The sequence below is a fragment of the Podarcis cretensis genome, assembly GCF_951804945.1.
Source record: "Podarcis cretensis genome assembly, chromosome: 4".
Lineage (NCBI taxonomy): Eukaryota > Metazoa > Chordata > Lepidosauria > Squamata > Lacertidae > Podarcis > Podarcis cretensis.
This window is the reverse complement of record NC_137173.1, coordinates 57,969,334-57,986,997: the sequence shown is the minus strand read 5'-3', so window position 1 is coordinate 57,986,997 and position 17,664 is coordinate 57,969,334. Positions and strand designations below refer to the sequence as shown.

Sequence of the window (17,664 nt, the reverse complement as noted above, 5' to 3'; positions counted from 1 at the left end):
CCGTGTGGTGAGTGGAGATCCTGTTGCAACAGTTTATTTTCCTTTTCCTTTAATAAAGATCAGGCTTACTAGCCACTTTGCTTCTCAATATACTGTACTTTTCTGTGTATAAGACTAGGTTTTTAAACAAAAAAATAGGTTTAAAATTGGGGCTCATCTTATACACGGGTAGTGCTGAGAGGTGTTTTCTTAATTTGGAGTCCCCCCCAAATAGGGGGTGTCTTATACATGGAAAAATATGGTACTCTGGTAGGCCTCATGTTATTTTTCTCCTACCTATAGGGAACCCACTTAACGACTCTGTACGGGCTCTGGAATAACCCATAAGGGAAAGGGAGCAGTTTTTTCTTCTAACAACATATACATTAAAGATAATCTCATTCACATAGTCAGAAAACATCCTGAAATGTGTATTTGGAAGTTGGGCACAACCCTAAAAAGGGCCACAACCCTAGAAAGACAGTATTCTGTACTGCAGACCACAGCATGGTTGTGCTGTGCTGACAGGTGCAAAACCTGAGGCTAAAGTTTAAGGAGCAAAGCCAGCATACACTTCTGATTTCTGAGGGTATGTTCCTAGCCCTTCATTTGGATCAAGGATGCTGTTATGAAAACAGCAGATGTTCTTCCAACTGAAATTAGAAATGTGATACTACAGGCTTCTAACTGAGAGAAAACAAATGTGTCACACTCCAAGCAAAGTTTTCACTTGGATTTTTAAGAATTTGATTACTACTTTGTCGAGTGCAACTCACTATTTATTTGCACTTAAGTGAGAAAGCAACCAGCTGAAATTAACTCTGGTACCCTAACAACAAAGGGCAGCTTTGAACCCCTGATGTAGAGATAGAGAACTTTGTTATGTCACTTTGGCTTTGCTGTTTCTTCTAGTGCTCTGTACGGACACCCTATCTGCCCCGTGGCCCTCATTTGTGGCCCCTGGATCACTCCACTTTGGCCTGTGCTGCCACAGCAGCCACCCAACTCATATTCATCCCTGAGGCAATTTGGCAGTGCACCCCCCAACCTTCTCTTGTGAAGAGGCAGCCACCTGGAAGGTCCCCTCCTTTTTGTGGTTTCCCCTTTTTCTTGCTCATGTTTGCTCATGTCTGCTTGCTGCTGGACATTCCTGCTGGACAAAAGTCCCAGGTGGCTCTAGGCCACTCAACCTAACCTGTAGCAATCAAGGGCTGTTACAACCCAACTCAAATGAGACCTCTGAATAGGTCCAATTAGGTCTCAACCAAATCCAGTGCACAGATCTGTTGTTGTTGTTGTTGTTGTTGTTGTTTAGTCGTGTCTGACTCTTTGTGACTCCATGGACCAGAGCACGCCAGGCACCCCTGTCTTCCACTGCCTCGCGCAGTTTGGTCAAACTGGTAGCTTTGAGAACACTATCCAACCATCTCGTCCTCTGTCGTCCCCTTCTCCTTGTGCCCTCCATCTTTCCCAACATCAGGGTCTTTTCCAGGGATTCTTCTCTTCTCATGAGGTGGCCAAAGTATTGGAGTCTCAGCTTCACGATCTATCCTTCCAGTGAGCACTCAGGGCTGATTTCCTTGGGAAATGGGACTCTCAAGAGTCTCCTCCAGCACCATAATCCCAAAGCATCAATTCTTTGGCGATCAGCCTTCTTTATGGTCCACCTGCACAGATCTAGTTTCTACAAAGGGCCCCTCCAAACTGGAGTGTGTGTTTTGTGGGTGTATTCTGCAACCTGTCAGTGACTCAATAATAATCCATTAGTAGTGGATTTATACTAAACTATCCACACATCATTCCAGTTTATTAGTTGTTCTATGATGCTTCTGCATTATTGCTATCTGGAGGGGCACCACTGATCTAATAGTGCAACAACCCTCTATCCCTTCTAACTCTACCATTCTATGACATGTGCCAACTGAAAACAAAGCAGTATGTCTGTTTCAAAGGTTTTACAGGCACAAACGTTATTTAAAGTGGGTCATGAATAACCAGCCCAATACCATCATGAGCACAAATCATCCTGAATGCAAGTAAAGAGGATGGCTGGAAGAGTCCCAAGTGCTTTTCATTTTCTAACCTTTATTTATCCTTTTATCAACTCTGTGAAACAGAATTGGCTGAGGCAACAGTTCAGCCAAAGAGTTTCATGGCTGAATGGTGATTTCAACACCCACTGCACACCCATTTAATCCCAACTATGCACACTGTCCACTGCATAATAAATGAAATCTGTAGTTCCCAGGAGAGTCATAGACTCAGAGCTGGAGGTGGTCTTGCAGGCAAATTAGTCCAACACCATTCTACTCAATGTGGAAATAGAGTTAGAGCATCCCTGATGCCTCTGCTCCCAGGAAGTGAGAGCCCTAAAAGTCCAACTGTTATTACCATTAAGAAGCTTCTCCTAATGTTCAGCCCAAATCCACCACCATTAAGTTCATTAGATCTACTCTTGCCTCCAGAGCAGCAGAGAACAAGTCTTTGCTCTCTTCTACGAGACAGTCCTTCAGCACTTTGAGAATGCTAACATGACTCTACCTCTGTCTTTTCTCCAGGATAAAATATACCCAGTTCCCAGTACCCAGTGTGGTGTAGTGGTTAAGAGCAGTAGACTCGTAATCTGGTGAACTGGGTTCGCGTCTCCGCTCCTCCACATGCAGCTGCTGGGTGACCTTGGGCTAGTCACACTTCTCTGAAGTCTCTCAGCCTCACTCACCTCACAGAGTGTGTGTTGTGGGGGAGGAAGGAAAGAAGAATGTTAGCTGCTTTGAGACTCCTTCAGGTAGTGATAAAGCGGGATATCAAATCCAACCCCCCCCCCTTCTTCTTCTTCTTCTTCTTCTTTAAGCTATCTTCATAAGAATTGTTTTGCATACCCTTGACCACCTTCATTGTCTTTCTTTGAATCTGTTCTAATTTGTCTGTAGCTTTCTTAAGTGCTGCACCCACCACTGGGCATAATAATCCAAAAGATCCAGCTAATGTGGAATAAAGTGGAACTACTGCATCTCATGACTTGGAAAATTTGGTTCTGTTAATACAGCCTAAATAAACTCTCACTACCCTTCTCTGCAGGCACACAACACTTGCTGATTCATGGTTCAGCTTGTGAAGTCCTGAGGTCCAAAGATTCCCATATACAACTGCCAGTGCTATTTTTTTTTTTAGAAAAAGAGATGCCATAACACACCATGAACACCTCCCTTGTTCTCTTAGAATGGCAATGGTGCCCACCTGAGAGGTGCCGGAACTGAGTTCCAGCAAGTGCCGGCTGGAGAACAACCCCTGACAACTGCTGAGCCAGGAATCCTCACGTAAAAAGCAAGTACAACTATATTTTAGCTTAAAATAAAAGTTGGTCTTGCTACAAATGGACACATTTGTTTGTTTGCCACAGTGCAATAAAGAAAATAAACATGCTGGTAATTTGATAAATAACCTCATAGTTTGCACACACCAGTGGTTTTATATGTTTGCTTGCAAACATGGGCAAAGAGTCTTGCGGCATCAGCAGTGACAGCTGTCCCTCATCACCACTGCTGGTTTCACTCATATTTTTTTTACCTCTTTACTACTGTTCATTTTGATTTTTAAAACAGCTTCCATGCCTTCTATAAATAGGAGTGAAACGTCAGCATGACTCAGAATGCTGAAACATCTTTCATTTGTGATTCAGGGCAATTTAGCCTACAGAGGTTCCACTGCTCAGAAAGACCACTAACCTCTGCCATCAGAAACAGCTGCCACTAGAGAGGACAGATTAGCTTCACAGCTTCTACATTGCATCAGAGCATATACTGGCATGCTCTGACGTCTGCTCCAGCACTGACTTGCATGATGATTATCCTCTGGTGGAAAGGGGGGAAAAATCTTCTCTCTCTCCTAATATGGAGACACTTACCCAGAGCAGATTTTAAAGCCATGTGGTCTCTGATCAATAAAGAGAATGGTCCTCAAAACTCTGTTAAGTGGCAAATGAGACGTGTTCATAATGAAACATGCAGACTATTTAGGTATCACAGGTTCTGCCTCCATTCCATTCATAATTGGTCCAGATGGCAGGGGCTGGCAAGATGCCTGAGCATCACAGATATTCAAGGCTGAAAGCAAAATATTATAGAACTTCCTCTATCAGAAAACATATTTATCTTTCTCTCTATCAGCAAAGCCTTTATCAACATGCAAACTTGCTAGGTAGTCAAAATAACCTATGTCTGTTTCATATCCCTATCTTCAAGATATGGATAACAATGCTTTTAACATTGTTGAAATATCTGTTTTAACAGATAACATATCTGTTGAAAGGAATAACTAGACACTGCATGTGAAACACTCTGTAATGTGCCCTATAAAAATGACCATCCATTAATTCTAGTAACTCTTTCCCCAAGGTACATTCTGAGTATAAGTTTTTAACAAACTTAAAGTAAAACAAAAATGAGGTAGCATTATGCTACTATACAATACATTATCTTATGCCCAGTTAAAAGCTGTCTTATACAAGATCAGACCTTAGTTCATCTATCCCAGTACTGTCCATTCTGACTCTCCTTTTTAAAACTGGATTATGTCAGAGGTTTGACCTAGGACCTTCTGCATGCAATGTGTATGCTCTTTCACTGGGTTACAGCCTCTCCCCTAAGAAGGGAATCAAAGGGGAATAAAGGGGTCTGCACTACATCCTGATGTGAAAATACTGTTCCATATACATGTGTTGCTCCAGTATACTGGGGATGTGGGTGGTGCTGTGGTCTAAACCACAGAGCCTAGGGCTTGCCAATCAGAAGGTTGGCGGTTTGAATCTCTACAATGGGGTAACCCCCCCATTGCTCGGTCCCTGCTCCTGCCAACCTAGGAGTTCGAAAGCACATCAAAGTGCAAGTAGATAAATAGGTCCAGCTTTCCGCTCTGGCGGAAACATAAACAGCGTTTCTGTGTGCTGCTATGGTTCGCCAGAAGCGGCTTAGTCATGCTGACCACATGACCCGGAAGCTGTCTGCGGCCAAACGCTGGCTCCCTCGGCCTAGAGCGAGATGAGCACGCAACCCAAGAGTTGTCCGTGACTGGACTTGACGGTCAGGGGTCCCTTTACCTTTTATGCTGAGGTAAAATTTTCTTGCCAACAAAGGTCCGTATAGTTAAAGCCATGGTTTTCCCAGTAGTGATGTATGGAAGTGAGAGCTGGACCATCAAGAAGGCTGATCGCCGAAGAATTGATGCTTTTGAATTATGGTGCTGGAGGAGACTCTTGAGAGTCCCATGGACTGCAAGAAGATCAAACGCATCCATTCTTAAGGAAATTAGCCCTGAGTGCTCACTGGAAGGACAGATCCTGAAGCTGAGGCTCCAATACTTTGGCTACCTCATGAGAAGAGAAGACTCCCTGGAAAAGATCCTGATGTTGGGAAAGATTGAGGGCACAAGGAGAAGGGGACGACAGAGGATGAGATGGCTGGACAGTTTTCTTGAAGCTACAAACATGAGTCTGACCAAACTGCGGGAGGCAGTGGAAAACAGAAGTGCCTGGCGTGCTCTGGTCCATGGGGTCACGAAGAGTCGGACACGACTAAAGGACTAAACAACAACAACAACACAGTTTTCTGGGACTGGTTGAGAGTTCAGTCACAGGATGCATGCCATGGTATAACCAGAAGTTCTGGTACCAAATGACTTAGCAACAGGCTGCCTTAACAACCACCTGAACCTATCCAGCCAAACAAATATATCCAACCATTAAGATGTTCCTTGGAGGCCTTTCTTTGACCATGCTCACTTTCAGAACACAGATGGGAAGGAGACCCAAGAGATGATATTTTCAGTTCTGGTGCCCCAAACCATGGCACTCTCCTCCAAGTGGGAGTGGTTCACCTTGCACCCAGTATGATGTCTTTTTGGTGCTAGACAAATTTTGTCACACCTTTTAGTTGATGTGTTCATTCATAAAGTGTTTTAATTTCACTCATATTTCTGCTCCATTTTTATGTATTATTGTTACTTTTCAGTGGCTCTGAAAAGCTTTGGCCTTCTTCACATCAACAAACTTCACCCTTTATGTATTCATTAAAACATTTCTGCTCCAGTTTTCAGCTGAAAGACCCTCAAGGAGTCTAACTACACCAACAAAAAATATAATCAGAAAGTAAAAGCAGCCGTCACCCCCACCCCCCCAAAACCTCCTCCAACCCCACAAAACGGAACTCAGACAACAACTTGCTGGAAGCAAAATATATAGAGAGAGAGCAAAACAATCCAGAATTAGTTTACCTCAGCCCAAATGCCTATTGAAAAAGTCAAGTCTTCACTGCTTGTGAAGTTGTAAAGGAGCTATGCAGACTCCTCTGCAAAAGGCACTCTATGGGTCGCTGCTACAACTGAAAAAGCCCTGCCTTGTGCTCCCTCCTGCCAAGGGACACACTGCAGGGCTTCTGCTGTTAATCTGACTGCATGGGCAGGTTCATGCGGGTTTCTTCCAAATACTTTGGTACATTCCATCTATTAACAGCGTCTCAGCTTGTTTTAAGAGTATCCTTGTTTTAAGAAAACCTGCTCCTTTTCCCTTATGGTATATCCAAGAGCACGTATAGAGTCCTTAAGTGGGTTCTCTATTGGTAGGAGAAATAACAGAGGCCAACCAGAGTAAACTGAAAAGCAAAGTGGCTAGTAAGCCTGATCTTTATTAAAGGAACTGTTGCAACAGGGTCTCCACTCACCACACACAGGAGGAGAACCCTGAACAATGGTGCACAAGCCCTTATATAGATTTTTGAAATTGCCCACCCTGTAGCCCAAGACTACCCCCCTAAAACATCATACATACATCACGGAAGGAGGCAGTCTACAGCAGAAATCCTGTCTACCCGCATACCTGTCACTGATTACATTACCTGGAAAGTCTGGCCATTCTTTTGTGATGGTTAATACTTTAGGTCCTGAATCCAGGTCACAGGCTCACCCTATTCATACACAAATGCACCCTTAAAGACAGGATTTGCAAGCAAAAAGACAATGGGAAGGCTTTCCCCATTTGCCTCCCTTACTGCAGAGGAATATTTGAGGTCCTTGGGAGAGTCAAAAGGGCTTCAGGATTGCCCTCCCATCCTATTTCAGACCCATGGTTCATATATTTAGATATGTGTGCATTTATGAATATTTATTCTATCTTTGAGACCTTAAATTTCTTATAACATCCTCTAAATAACTGCTTAAGCATGGCTGTTGTTCTCTGTAGTGACAATGCAAGAAATTCATCACGTAGAAAGTAGACTTTGCTCCCTTAGCTCCCTGGCCTCTTAAGAGTCCCAGCACTTCCTTTACAGCCTCTGATCCTGATTTACTTTAGTTCACAAATAATAGCACAATTCTTAACAAAATGCTGATATTAATTTGGTGATATATCAATGGTAATACTCAGAAATCCCAGGCAGAGAAACCATGTCAGAAAATATCAAAACCCTTCTCCCTGACATGCTAGCTGTCTACAGAATGAGGTTTTAGTCTGAGGGTAGCATTTCATCATGCAATCCTCCACCTGCATTTGAAGTCATACAAGCCCAGGAGGATGTACGAGATGCTTCTCAATGTATGGATCAACCCTAAATAGCTCTTAGCTTTGGCAATGAAACACAAGCAATAGCATTGCTAAGTTCCACACACATTATCGGGGGGGGGGGGGATTTCTGGGTCATTCCGACAGGATTCAATAGCAGTTCCTTCCTTGTAAGTGAGCAGCATATTTGAAATTTGCCCCAGTTGGCCTGTATTTCTACACCTCCCCCAAACTAATTTCCCTACAGTAAATGTGGGAAGAGATATTATCATTGGTCTTTCAAATGCTCAAGCACTACAGTGATTGGCAGAGAAAAGCAAAAGGGGGTGTTGGATATATTTCGACCAGTAGGTTGGTGCTGCTTTTAACTGCTAATCAGAGTTGACAATGCTGAGTACCAGGCAAAAAGTGAAGCTTGTGTATAAACCAGAAGTCACAAACCACAACTTGCTGTTTCTGGAAAAAATGTGAATCCCTCTCTCTAACCCTGCACTTCCATCACAAGTGCAAGCACATTATGCTCTATGCTTGCAAGAAGGGCCATAGCAATTATTTACTAATGATCAGTAACAAAGGAACACAGAAATCTGCCTTATAGTAGGTCAGATGATTTGTCCCCCTAGCCCACTGTTGTCTCTACTCTGACAATGACTCTTCCTTACATCAGTGATCTTCAACCTTTCCAAACCTGTGACTCACTTTTAACCCATATATGTGTGTGTGTGTGTGTGTGTGTGTGTGTGTGTGTGTGTGTGTAAATTGCTAGCGCTGCTGCTACAACCCACCTTGGATTAGGCTGTGATTCAATACTGTGTTCCCAACCTACCAACTGAAAACCCCATATTTTAAATAATCACATTTCAAGTGGAAATCCCAGAGACCTTCTGCATATGGTGCCTGTTTTATACCATCAAGCTATGGTTCCCTCCCCAGCATAATATTTCCCTTCCACACCTGAGCCATTTTAAAACTTTGTTAAAAGTGAAGAGGCAGATGCACATTTAGACCTCTTTTTTTTGTTCAGCTAATACAGACACAACTTGAGAGGACAGACACCAGCACACTGAACTGCATTTCACAGCATTTCTAGGGTACTTAAAATTTTAAAATAATCCCTTCATAGGTTTACAGTAGCTAATAAAATGCTTAATCTTCACCATGGCAACTTTCTGCTGGTGATGTTTCATCAGGTTCCTAGCCTAGGATGAATTCCAGAAGAACAGTTCTATGGGTTTGCAGCCATAAAATGAGAGAAGGTGCTTAAAGCACCACAAAGACAATCTAGTGCTTTTGTGCTATCATAGTCAGAAGCTTAATTCAACAGGTGGACTGAGACAATGGCAAGTATATATGCTGAAGGCAAGATAAAAGATAATGATTTGGGATAACTCTTAGGATATATATTTTTTCACACTGAAATTTGCAGTGGTAGCTTGTTTCTTTTTGTACGTCTGCTACAGTTGAAGCAATAGCTGTAAACAAATGACGGCAAGTGATTGTACTTATAAATGGCATCAACCGGCTATATCAAATTTTACAGAGAAGCATTTTATATCAAGCAATGCTCAAGGTCCTTTGATGAAAAATTTAAAGGTTCTTTGAGTTTTTTAAGGCTACAATCCTATCCATATTTATCTGGGGAATACCCCATTGAAGACACTATGGCTTACTTCTGAATAAACATGTACAGACTTGCACTGCAAATGTATTTAAATGGCTATTTCATATATTGGGAAATGGAGATACTACCAAAAAAGAAGTTTATCCTTTGTTAGCACAAATAGTCTGGGACAATGGCAGGCTATATAATCCAAAAATCCAACCCTAGTATCTGCTTTAGCTTTGAGCTCTCTATGTGTGATGAACCTACTGACCTGTGCTCAGCTGGACAAATTCTTTTGGGAACAGGTTACTCATCTTACAGTACTGCATGGTGAGGTTACTCATTATTTACTTCTGTTGCTGCCTGTGCAATATGCTTGATGCAGTGCAAAAATCAATTAGCTGTGTGCAACATTTCTTATGAAGTAACCATTCTTTTCTGATTCTTTGGGAATCACATGACAGCCAGAAAGACTGCATTTTATCACAGCTATTTTAGGAAACGTAATTATGCAGCATTTGAAAAATGGTTTAAAGCTACATTCCAAAACATGCTGGACAGCACTGTAAGTCCCAAAAAATCCCGAGCTCTACCTGGAAACAAGGTGTCCCTCAATAAAGTCTAACTGTCATTAAAACATCGCCTAAACAACCACTGTTAACAGTACCGTTGTTGTTGTTGTTTCTACATACTTTGCATTCCTGTTGGTACTATGTAGTAACACTGGCCAGCACCTTATGAATATACCATGAAAATCAGCAACACCAAAAAAGGGCCTGTTAACATAGACAAGCCAACAACAACAGAAGGAAAAGAGCCAGATTCGGAATTTTAACATACTTGATTCTGTGTTTTTAAAGCAGTGGCTCTTTGGAGGATCACTCATGGCGTTCAGGGGAGCTGCAGGACCGACCCTGGAAAGCCTTTTAAGATACCCAAATGAAAACATTTTATTTTTTTAATGGGAAGGACGTGTCATGGCCAAGCAACCTCGCCACCGCTGACACTTGCCATCGTTCCCCAGAGCTTAGAATCTGACACGTCTTCGTTTTGTTTTTCTCTCGGCATATTTCTCTGACCCTCGCCCTACTTGGCAGGCGCTCCGCCCCCAAAACACCCCAACCCCGAAAAAGGGGCGCTTTCTCCGCCCTCTCCCTCCTCCTCTCCTGATGCAAAGGCTGAGGCTTGTGTCAGGAGGGCCTTCCTTGGCAGAGCCTCGCCTGGAGAGACCGAGGTGGAGCGGGAAAGAATCACTACACGCCTAAGCCCCACAGCTCCCTCTGGACTGGGAACGGCAAGTCTCTGCCTCCAGCCAGGCCGCCCGACGAGGGTCCTAGGCGCCCTCCGCGGACGCTGGAGCCACAACCTCGCCGGTATTTGCTTTCCCGGGCTGCGCGCCTCAGGCAGCCTTGGAGACGGGCAGGAGGAGCCACCTGCCGCCGCCGCCGCCGCCTGCTCGGTTGTGTCCCTCCGGCTTGCCCTCTGTCTCTTCTCTGACACGCACGCACACATGCACACGCACACCTACCTGCAGGGGGAAAGTGGCCGCCTTGTTGCCCACGTAGCCGCGCACGACATGGCTCTGAATGGAGAGCACCCTGCACTCCGGCTGCTCCTCCATGCCTGCGCACCCGCGGCGGCTGAGCGAGGAGCCGAGCAGTCGCGCGCCCTCTGCGCCCAGGACAGCGCAGCTCCGGGCGGGCTGGACCCAGCGGCGGCGGCGGCGGCTTTGCAAATCCGCCTCAGCAGCAGGGCGGCCAAGGACAGCGGCGCAGAGAGCGAGCGGGAGAACCGGCGGCAGGAGGGAAGGGGGGAAAGAAGAAAAGAAAGTCAGGCGATCGGCGCAGACACCTAAAAGTCTCTTCTTACATCACAGATGAGACTGAGCAAGCGGCAGCTCCCGCGAAAGCAATTTAAAGGCACCCGCACACGCCGCCCAGCGAGCAGAGGGAGGGAGGGAGGGAGGGAGCGGGGACGGCGTGCGCAAGGAGCCACCTGCCCCCGTAGGCCGAGCCTGGCGCGGGGTGGGCGAGGGGGGAGAAGGAAGGAGGAACCACGGGCGAACCGCCCACGTGCGACGCTCTCTGCGCCCGCGCGCGATTGCCCGCCTCCCTGAGAGGCAGGAGGAGGAAAGCGGCGCGCGAGAGGCGCCCCTGGTGAGGGGCTTCCCAACCCCAGCCTCCCTCCCTGCCTGCCCGCCCGCCCGCCCGCCTTCCTACGCGCTGAGGCAAACATGTAAAAAAAATAAAATGGGTGGGGGGAGCGAGCTTTGTGGCACGCGCGCCCCACCTTGAAAAGACTTTGACAGATTGCTGGCGCCTTCAGAAGCTCTGGTGGGCTGGAGCCCCCGCCTCGTAAGAAAGGCCGTGGCTCGACGAAAGCTGCTGTCAGTTATTCAAGGCGCTTTTGTGGTTTAAGATTTGTCGTTGAGCAGCGGTTTCCTCTTCCCAGTACTGTAGAGAGGCCCCAAGCCCTACTGGACCCTTTCCGTGGGCACGACAGCAAAAAGAGGCAAGTCTCCAGCTTCTACATAATCGCTATAAAGACGCCTCAAATGGCCACACCGGGACACAAGCAGCCACGACCAGCAGGAGGAATAATTCTCGCAGTGGGCTCCGCTTCCCACTTAAATGCACACCCCAGTTAGGAGAGGCACGTGTGAAAACGATGACATGCTTGCCCATGACAGTTGGGCATCAAAAGAGGTACATAGCAAAGTTACTGTGACCGCAAAAGGACGTGCACACGGAAGAAATTTATAGAGACCAAAACACACAGAAAGCTAATTCATTCTTAAGGTTCTGGATTGTTATCTGGCCAAAACAGAACTACCCATGCAAAAGTGGAAGGTATCAGTAGGCTCAGTGGGGGCAATGTTTGCAGGAATACAGAAACAAACTAGAATAAAAAAAATAGAGAGAATAAAAACTGCAACATTTTGTTGCAATTCCTACTTGTCAATGTCTGTTAGCCCTGGTATGCATACTTCCAATTACCAGTCACTGGGGAATAGTTATCTTGTTCTGTTGCAATATTACTTGGAGATGACAGTGGGCTGGTCAGGATGGATCTGTGGTATGATCCAGCAAAGTCATTCTAATGTTATTTCCTTGTTGTTGTTTAGTCGTTTAGTCGTGTCCGACTCTTCGTGACCCCATGGACCAGAGAACGCCAGGCACTCCTGTCCTCCACTGCCCCCCGCAGCTTGGTCAGACTCATGCTGGTAACCTCGAAAACACTATCCAACCATCTCGTCCTCTGTCGCCCCCTTCTCCTTGTGCCCTCCATCTTTCCCAACATCAGGGTCTTCTCCAGGGAGTCTTCTCTTCTCATGAGGTGGCCAAAATACTGGAGCCTCAGCTTCACAATCTGTCCTTCCAGTGAGCACTCAGGGCTGATTTCCTTCAGAATGGAGAGGTTTGATCTTCTTGCAGTCCATGGGACTCTCAAGAGTCTCCTCCAGCACCATAATTCAAAAGCATCAATTCTTCGGCGATCAGCCTTCTTTACGGTCCAGCTTTCACTTCCATACATCACTACTGGGAAAACCATAGCTTTAACTATACGGACCTTTGTTGGCAAGGTGATGTCTCTACTTCTCAAGATGCTGTCTAGGTCTGTCATTGCCCTTCTCCCAAGAAGCAGGCGTCTTTTAATTTCGTGGCTGCTGTCACCATCTGCAGTGATCATGGAGCCCAAGAAAGTAAAATCTCTCACTGCCTCCATTTCTTCCCCTTCTATTTGCCAGGAGGTGATGGGACCAGTAGCCATGATCTTCGTTTTTTTGATGTTGAGCTTCAGACCATATTTTGCACTCTCCTCTTTCACCCTCAATAAAAGGTTCTTTAATTCCTCCTCACTTTCTGCCATCAAGGTTGTGTCATCTGCATATCTGAGGTTGTTGATATTTCTTCCGGCAATCTTAATTCCGGCTAGGGATTCATCCAGCCCAGCCTTTCGCATGATGAATTCTGCATATAAGTTAAATAAGCAGGGAGACAAAATGCAGCCTTGTCGTACTCCTTTCCCAATTTTGAACCAGTCAGTTGTTCCATATCCAGTTCTAACTGTAGCTTCTTGTCCCACATAGAGATTTCTCAGGAGACAGATGAGGTGATCAGGCACTCCCATTTCTTTAAGAACTTGCCATAGTTTGCCATGGTCGACACAGTCAAAGGCTTTTGCATAGTCAATGAAGCAGAAGTAAATGTCTTTCTGGAACTCTCTAGCTTTCTCCATAATCCAGCGCATGTTTGCAATTTGGTCTCTGGTTCCTCTGCCTCTTCTAAATCCAGCTTGCACTTCTGGGAGTTCTCGGTCCACATACTGCTTGAGCCTTCCTTGTAGAATTTTAAGCATAACCTTGCTAGCGTGAGAAATTAGTGCAATTGTGCGATAGTTGGAGCATTTTTTGGCACTGCCCTTCTTTGGGATTGGGATGTAGACTGATCTTCTCCAATCTTCTGGCCACTGCTGAGTTTTCCAAACTTGCTGGCATATTGAGTGTAGCACCTTAACAGCATCATCTTTTAAAATTTTAAATAGTTCAGCTGGAATATCATCACTTCCACTGGCCTTGTTATTTGCAGTGCTTTCTAAGGCCTATTTGAGTTCACTCTCCAGGATGTCTGGCTCAAGGTCAGCAACCACACTACCTGGGGTGTACGAGCCATCCATATCTTTCTGGTATAATTCCTCTGTGTATTCTTGCCACCTCTTCTTGATGTCTTCTGCTTCTGTTAGGTCCTTACCACTTTTGTCCTTTATTATGGTAATCTTTGTACAAAATGTTCCTTTCATATCTCCAATTTTCTTGAACAGATCTCTGGTTCTTCCCATTCTGTTGTTTTCCTCTATTTCTTTGCATTGCTCGTTTAAGAAGGCCTTCTTGTCTATCCTTGCTATTTTTTGGAAATCTGCATTCAATTTCCTGTATCTTTCACTATCTCCCTCACATTTTGCTTGCCTTCTCTCCCCTGCTATTTGTAAGGCCTCGTTGGACAGCCACTTTGCTTTCTTGCATTTCCTTTTCATTGGGATGGTTTTCGTTGCTGCCTCCTGTATAATGTTGCCAGCCTCCACCCATAGTTCTTCAGGCACTCTGTCCACCAAATCTAAATCCTTAAACCTGTTCCTCACTTCCACTGTGTATTCATAAGGGATTTGATTCAGATTGTATCTTACCAGGCCAGTGGTTTTTCCTACTTTCTTCAGTTTAAGCTGGAATTTTGCTATAAGAAGCTGATGATCTGAGCCACAGTCAGCTCCAGGTCTTGTTTTTGCTGACTGTATAGAGCTTCTCCATCTTTGGCTGCAGAGAATATAATCAATCTGATTTCGATGCTGCCCATCTGGTGATGTCCATGTGTAGAGTCGTGTCTTGTGTTGTTGGAAAAGCGTGTTTGTGATGACCAGCTTGTTCTCTTGACAGAACTCTATTAGCCTTTGCCCTGCTTCGTTTTGATCTCCAAGGCCAAACTTGCCAGTTGTTCCTTTTATCTCTTGATTCCCTACTTTAGCATTCCAATCCCCTATAATGAGAAGAACATCCTTCTTTGGTGTCACTTCTATAAGGTCTTGTAAGTCTTCATAGAATTTGTCAATTTCAGTTTCTTCAGCACCAGTAGTTGGTGCATAAACTTGGATTACTGTGATGTTAAAAGGCTTAGAGACGGCAAATAGAAACCCACATGATGATGCCACATGGCTTAGAGACGGCAAATAGAAACCCTGTATTTTTCCCTCAGCAACCACACTACCTGGGGTGTACGAGCCATCCATATCTTTCTGGTATAATTCCTCTGTGTATTCTTGCCACCTCTTCTTGATGTCTTCTGCTTCTGTTAGGTCCTTTCCACTTTTGTCCTTTATTATGGAAATCTTTGTACGAAATGTTCCTTTCATATCTCCAATTTTCTTGAACAGATCTCTGGTTCTTCCCATTCTATTGCTTTCCTCTATTTCTTTGCATTGCTTGTTTAAGAAGGTCTTCTTGTCTCTCCTTGCTATTCTTTGGAAATCTGCATTCAATTTCCTGTATGTTTCACGATCTCCCTTGCTGTATGTTATTCCCTACAGATTTCTTAATGCATTTTAGAAATTATACCCCACTTTTTCTTAAACCAGCTACCATAAAGACACCTACAAAGGTCCACAACAGAATAAAAAAAATCCTCTGTATAGCAATTGTGGTCAAGGGAGAACATGAGCACATTTTCATCCAATTTATATAAACTTCTTTTCCTGTTCTTATAGGGCCAGTTCTTTCTCACCAATGGCAAGCGAGCATTTGCTATGATATAAATGGGATTCTCTGATTTGTATATTTTTATTAAATCTGCCCACACAGCCTACTTACCACTGCTCATGCATAGTAGATTCACTAACTGACAGTAAGGTAAAGGTAAAGGTACCCCTGCCCGTACGGGCCAGTCTTGACAGACTCTGGGGTTGTGCGCCCATCTCACTTAAGAGGCCAGGGGCCAGCGCTGTCCGGAGACACTTCCGGGTCACGTGGCCAGCGTGACATCGCTGCTCTGGCCAGAGCCAGAGCCAGAGCCGCACACGGAAACGCCGTTTACCTTCCCGCTGGTAAGCGGTCCCTATTTATCTACTTGCACCCGAGGGTGCTTTCGAACTGCTAGGTTGGCAGGCGCTGGGACCGAACGACGGGAGCGCACCCCGCCGCAGGGATTCGAACCGCCGACCTTTCGATCGGTAAGCCCTAGGCGCTGAGGCTTTTACCCACAGCGCCACTTGCGTCCCCTAACTGACAGTACTCTGAAACAAATTATTGTCTGAGCTCCAGTAATTGCACTACTGCTTCTGTATCCTCCAGCATATATGTCTCAAGCATCACAATATGTGTGTGTATGACAAATGCCTACACCGACATATGTTTATACATGCACCACAGTACCCTTTCCATTTATCAGTCCCAACTCAATGCATGCTATATGCTGTGCTCTCTCGGAACTCCAGAGTTCTATGTGCTTCCAGTTTTTTGTTAATAACATTTCTATGAGGCACTGCCACACACAGTACAGTGGTACCTCGGGCTAAGTACTTAATTCGTTCTGGAGGTCCGTTCTTAACCTGAAACTGTTCTTAACCTGAAGCACCACTTTAGCTAATGGGGCCTCCCGCTGCCACCGCAGCACGATTTCTGTTCTCATCCTGAAGCAAAGTTCTTAACCCGAGGTACTATTTCTGGGTTAGTGGAGTCTGTAACCTGAAGCATCTATAACCTGAAGCGTCTGTAACCCGAGGTACCACTGTACAGTAATGTGTTTTCTATTGAAAACCAGTACAATTATAATTTACTAGCTGTTGAAAAAGTGTTAACTTCCGTTTAAAATCAATAATTTATATGGAAAACTTTTAAGATGTTGATACAAGGTAGGGGCGGAAACTAAAATACATTTTTGTGAGATTAGCATTTTGTTTCTTATGTTTGACTGTAAAATATAATCTGTGCAACTCCCCCCCCCCCTTTGCTGTTTGTTTCTTCTTCTCTGTGACTCATTTGTTATGTTTAAGCTCAGTGCCTTTGGCTTTGATTCAGTTTTGGAAAAAACGTGCACCACTTGCCTCTGGATCCAGCTATGTGTTATTGTTTTTTTGGCTTTGCAACTTTACAGTTTGGTTTGCTGGAGTCAACAAAGAGGTGCAACTTTGCATGAAATCATTTGATTAATTATACTAGCAGCAGTGCTATTATTATGATAAGAGAAATCAAAATATATGAAGAGAGGGGAAACAGAGAAAGAGTGCTTGAAATAGGATGGGATGCCATTCTGCTTCTTTAAAAGCATTCCACTACTTTTCAAGTGGACATAATCAAGCCTGGTACAACTATCCCACTTCCCATTTTTCTCTCACTGCTATACTGTAATATCATTGGACATCTTATTATTGATGTGCACCCCACTACTACCACGCCGTGGCTGTCACACTGGAGTCTCCCAACAAGCTGAAGCTAAGCACCTTACCTTGCCTCACAACCATGACCAAGTTATGCAAACTGTACCAGGGAAGGCTGCATATTAGCACATTAGTTGGGAATCCATACAGTTATCCTCAATAAGAAATGGAATTTTCTGCTCAGCCAGAATTGAATTAGGTAATATTGCCATGAACTGCCAGTGGAAAAGGTGCGGGGGATTCCTTTGTCTTGGGTGAGAAACTAATTGAAAAATCGACAGTCTTGTCAAGACTGCCCTGTGATGAAAATTATTATGGTCAATTTGAATAATCTGACACAATATTTTAATCTGCTGGGGTTTTTTTTTTTTTGCTAAAGAGGACTAAAATCAATGCCATTTCTCAGAAGTTTTAAATAGAAGCTGGATGGTTGACTAGCAACACTTACCTACCAGTATTTTTAACTTTTTAAAATTTTAAAAGCTATGTAGTGAGTTATTATTGAACAACAGTGGATTGTGGCAGTGATTGCTGTGCAGTGAAAAGGATTTATGGATTGACTGAGGTTCCCCGAGACCAGTGTAGGAGGGAAGAAATCACATAAAGTAGA

General features: G+C 44.5%; 1 protein-coding gene and 1 long non-coding RNA gene across 2 annotated transcripts in view; one reads left to right on the top strand and one right to left on the bottom strand.

Annotated features, from left to right (window-relative positions):
• The window catches only part of PDXK (pyridoxal kinase), a 51,571-nt gene extending 40,573 nt beyond the window's left edge, over positions 1 to 10,998 (bottom strand). Inside the window, exon 1 of the mRNA XM_079974675.1 lies at positions 10,660 to 10,998. Coding sequence (XP_079830801.1) covers positions 10,660 to 10,752 — 93 coding nt within the window. The 5' untranslated portion in view covers positions 10,753 to 10,998. The remainder of the gene's footprint in view (positions 1 to 10,659) is intronic.
• Positions 10,999 to 11,397: 399 nt separating this feature from the next.
• Positions 11,398 to 17,664, top strand: part of LOC307215449 — a 14,898-nt gene continuing 8,631 nt past the window's right edge. Inside the window, exon 1 of the long non-coding RNA XR_013838512.1 lies at positions 11,398 to 11,836. This is a non-coding gene — a long non-coding RNA (uncharacterized lncRNA). The remainder of the gene's footprint in view (positions 11,837 to 17,664) is intronic.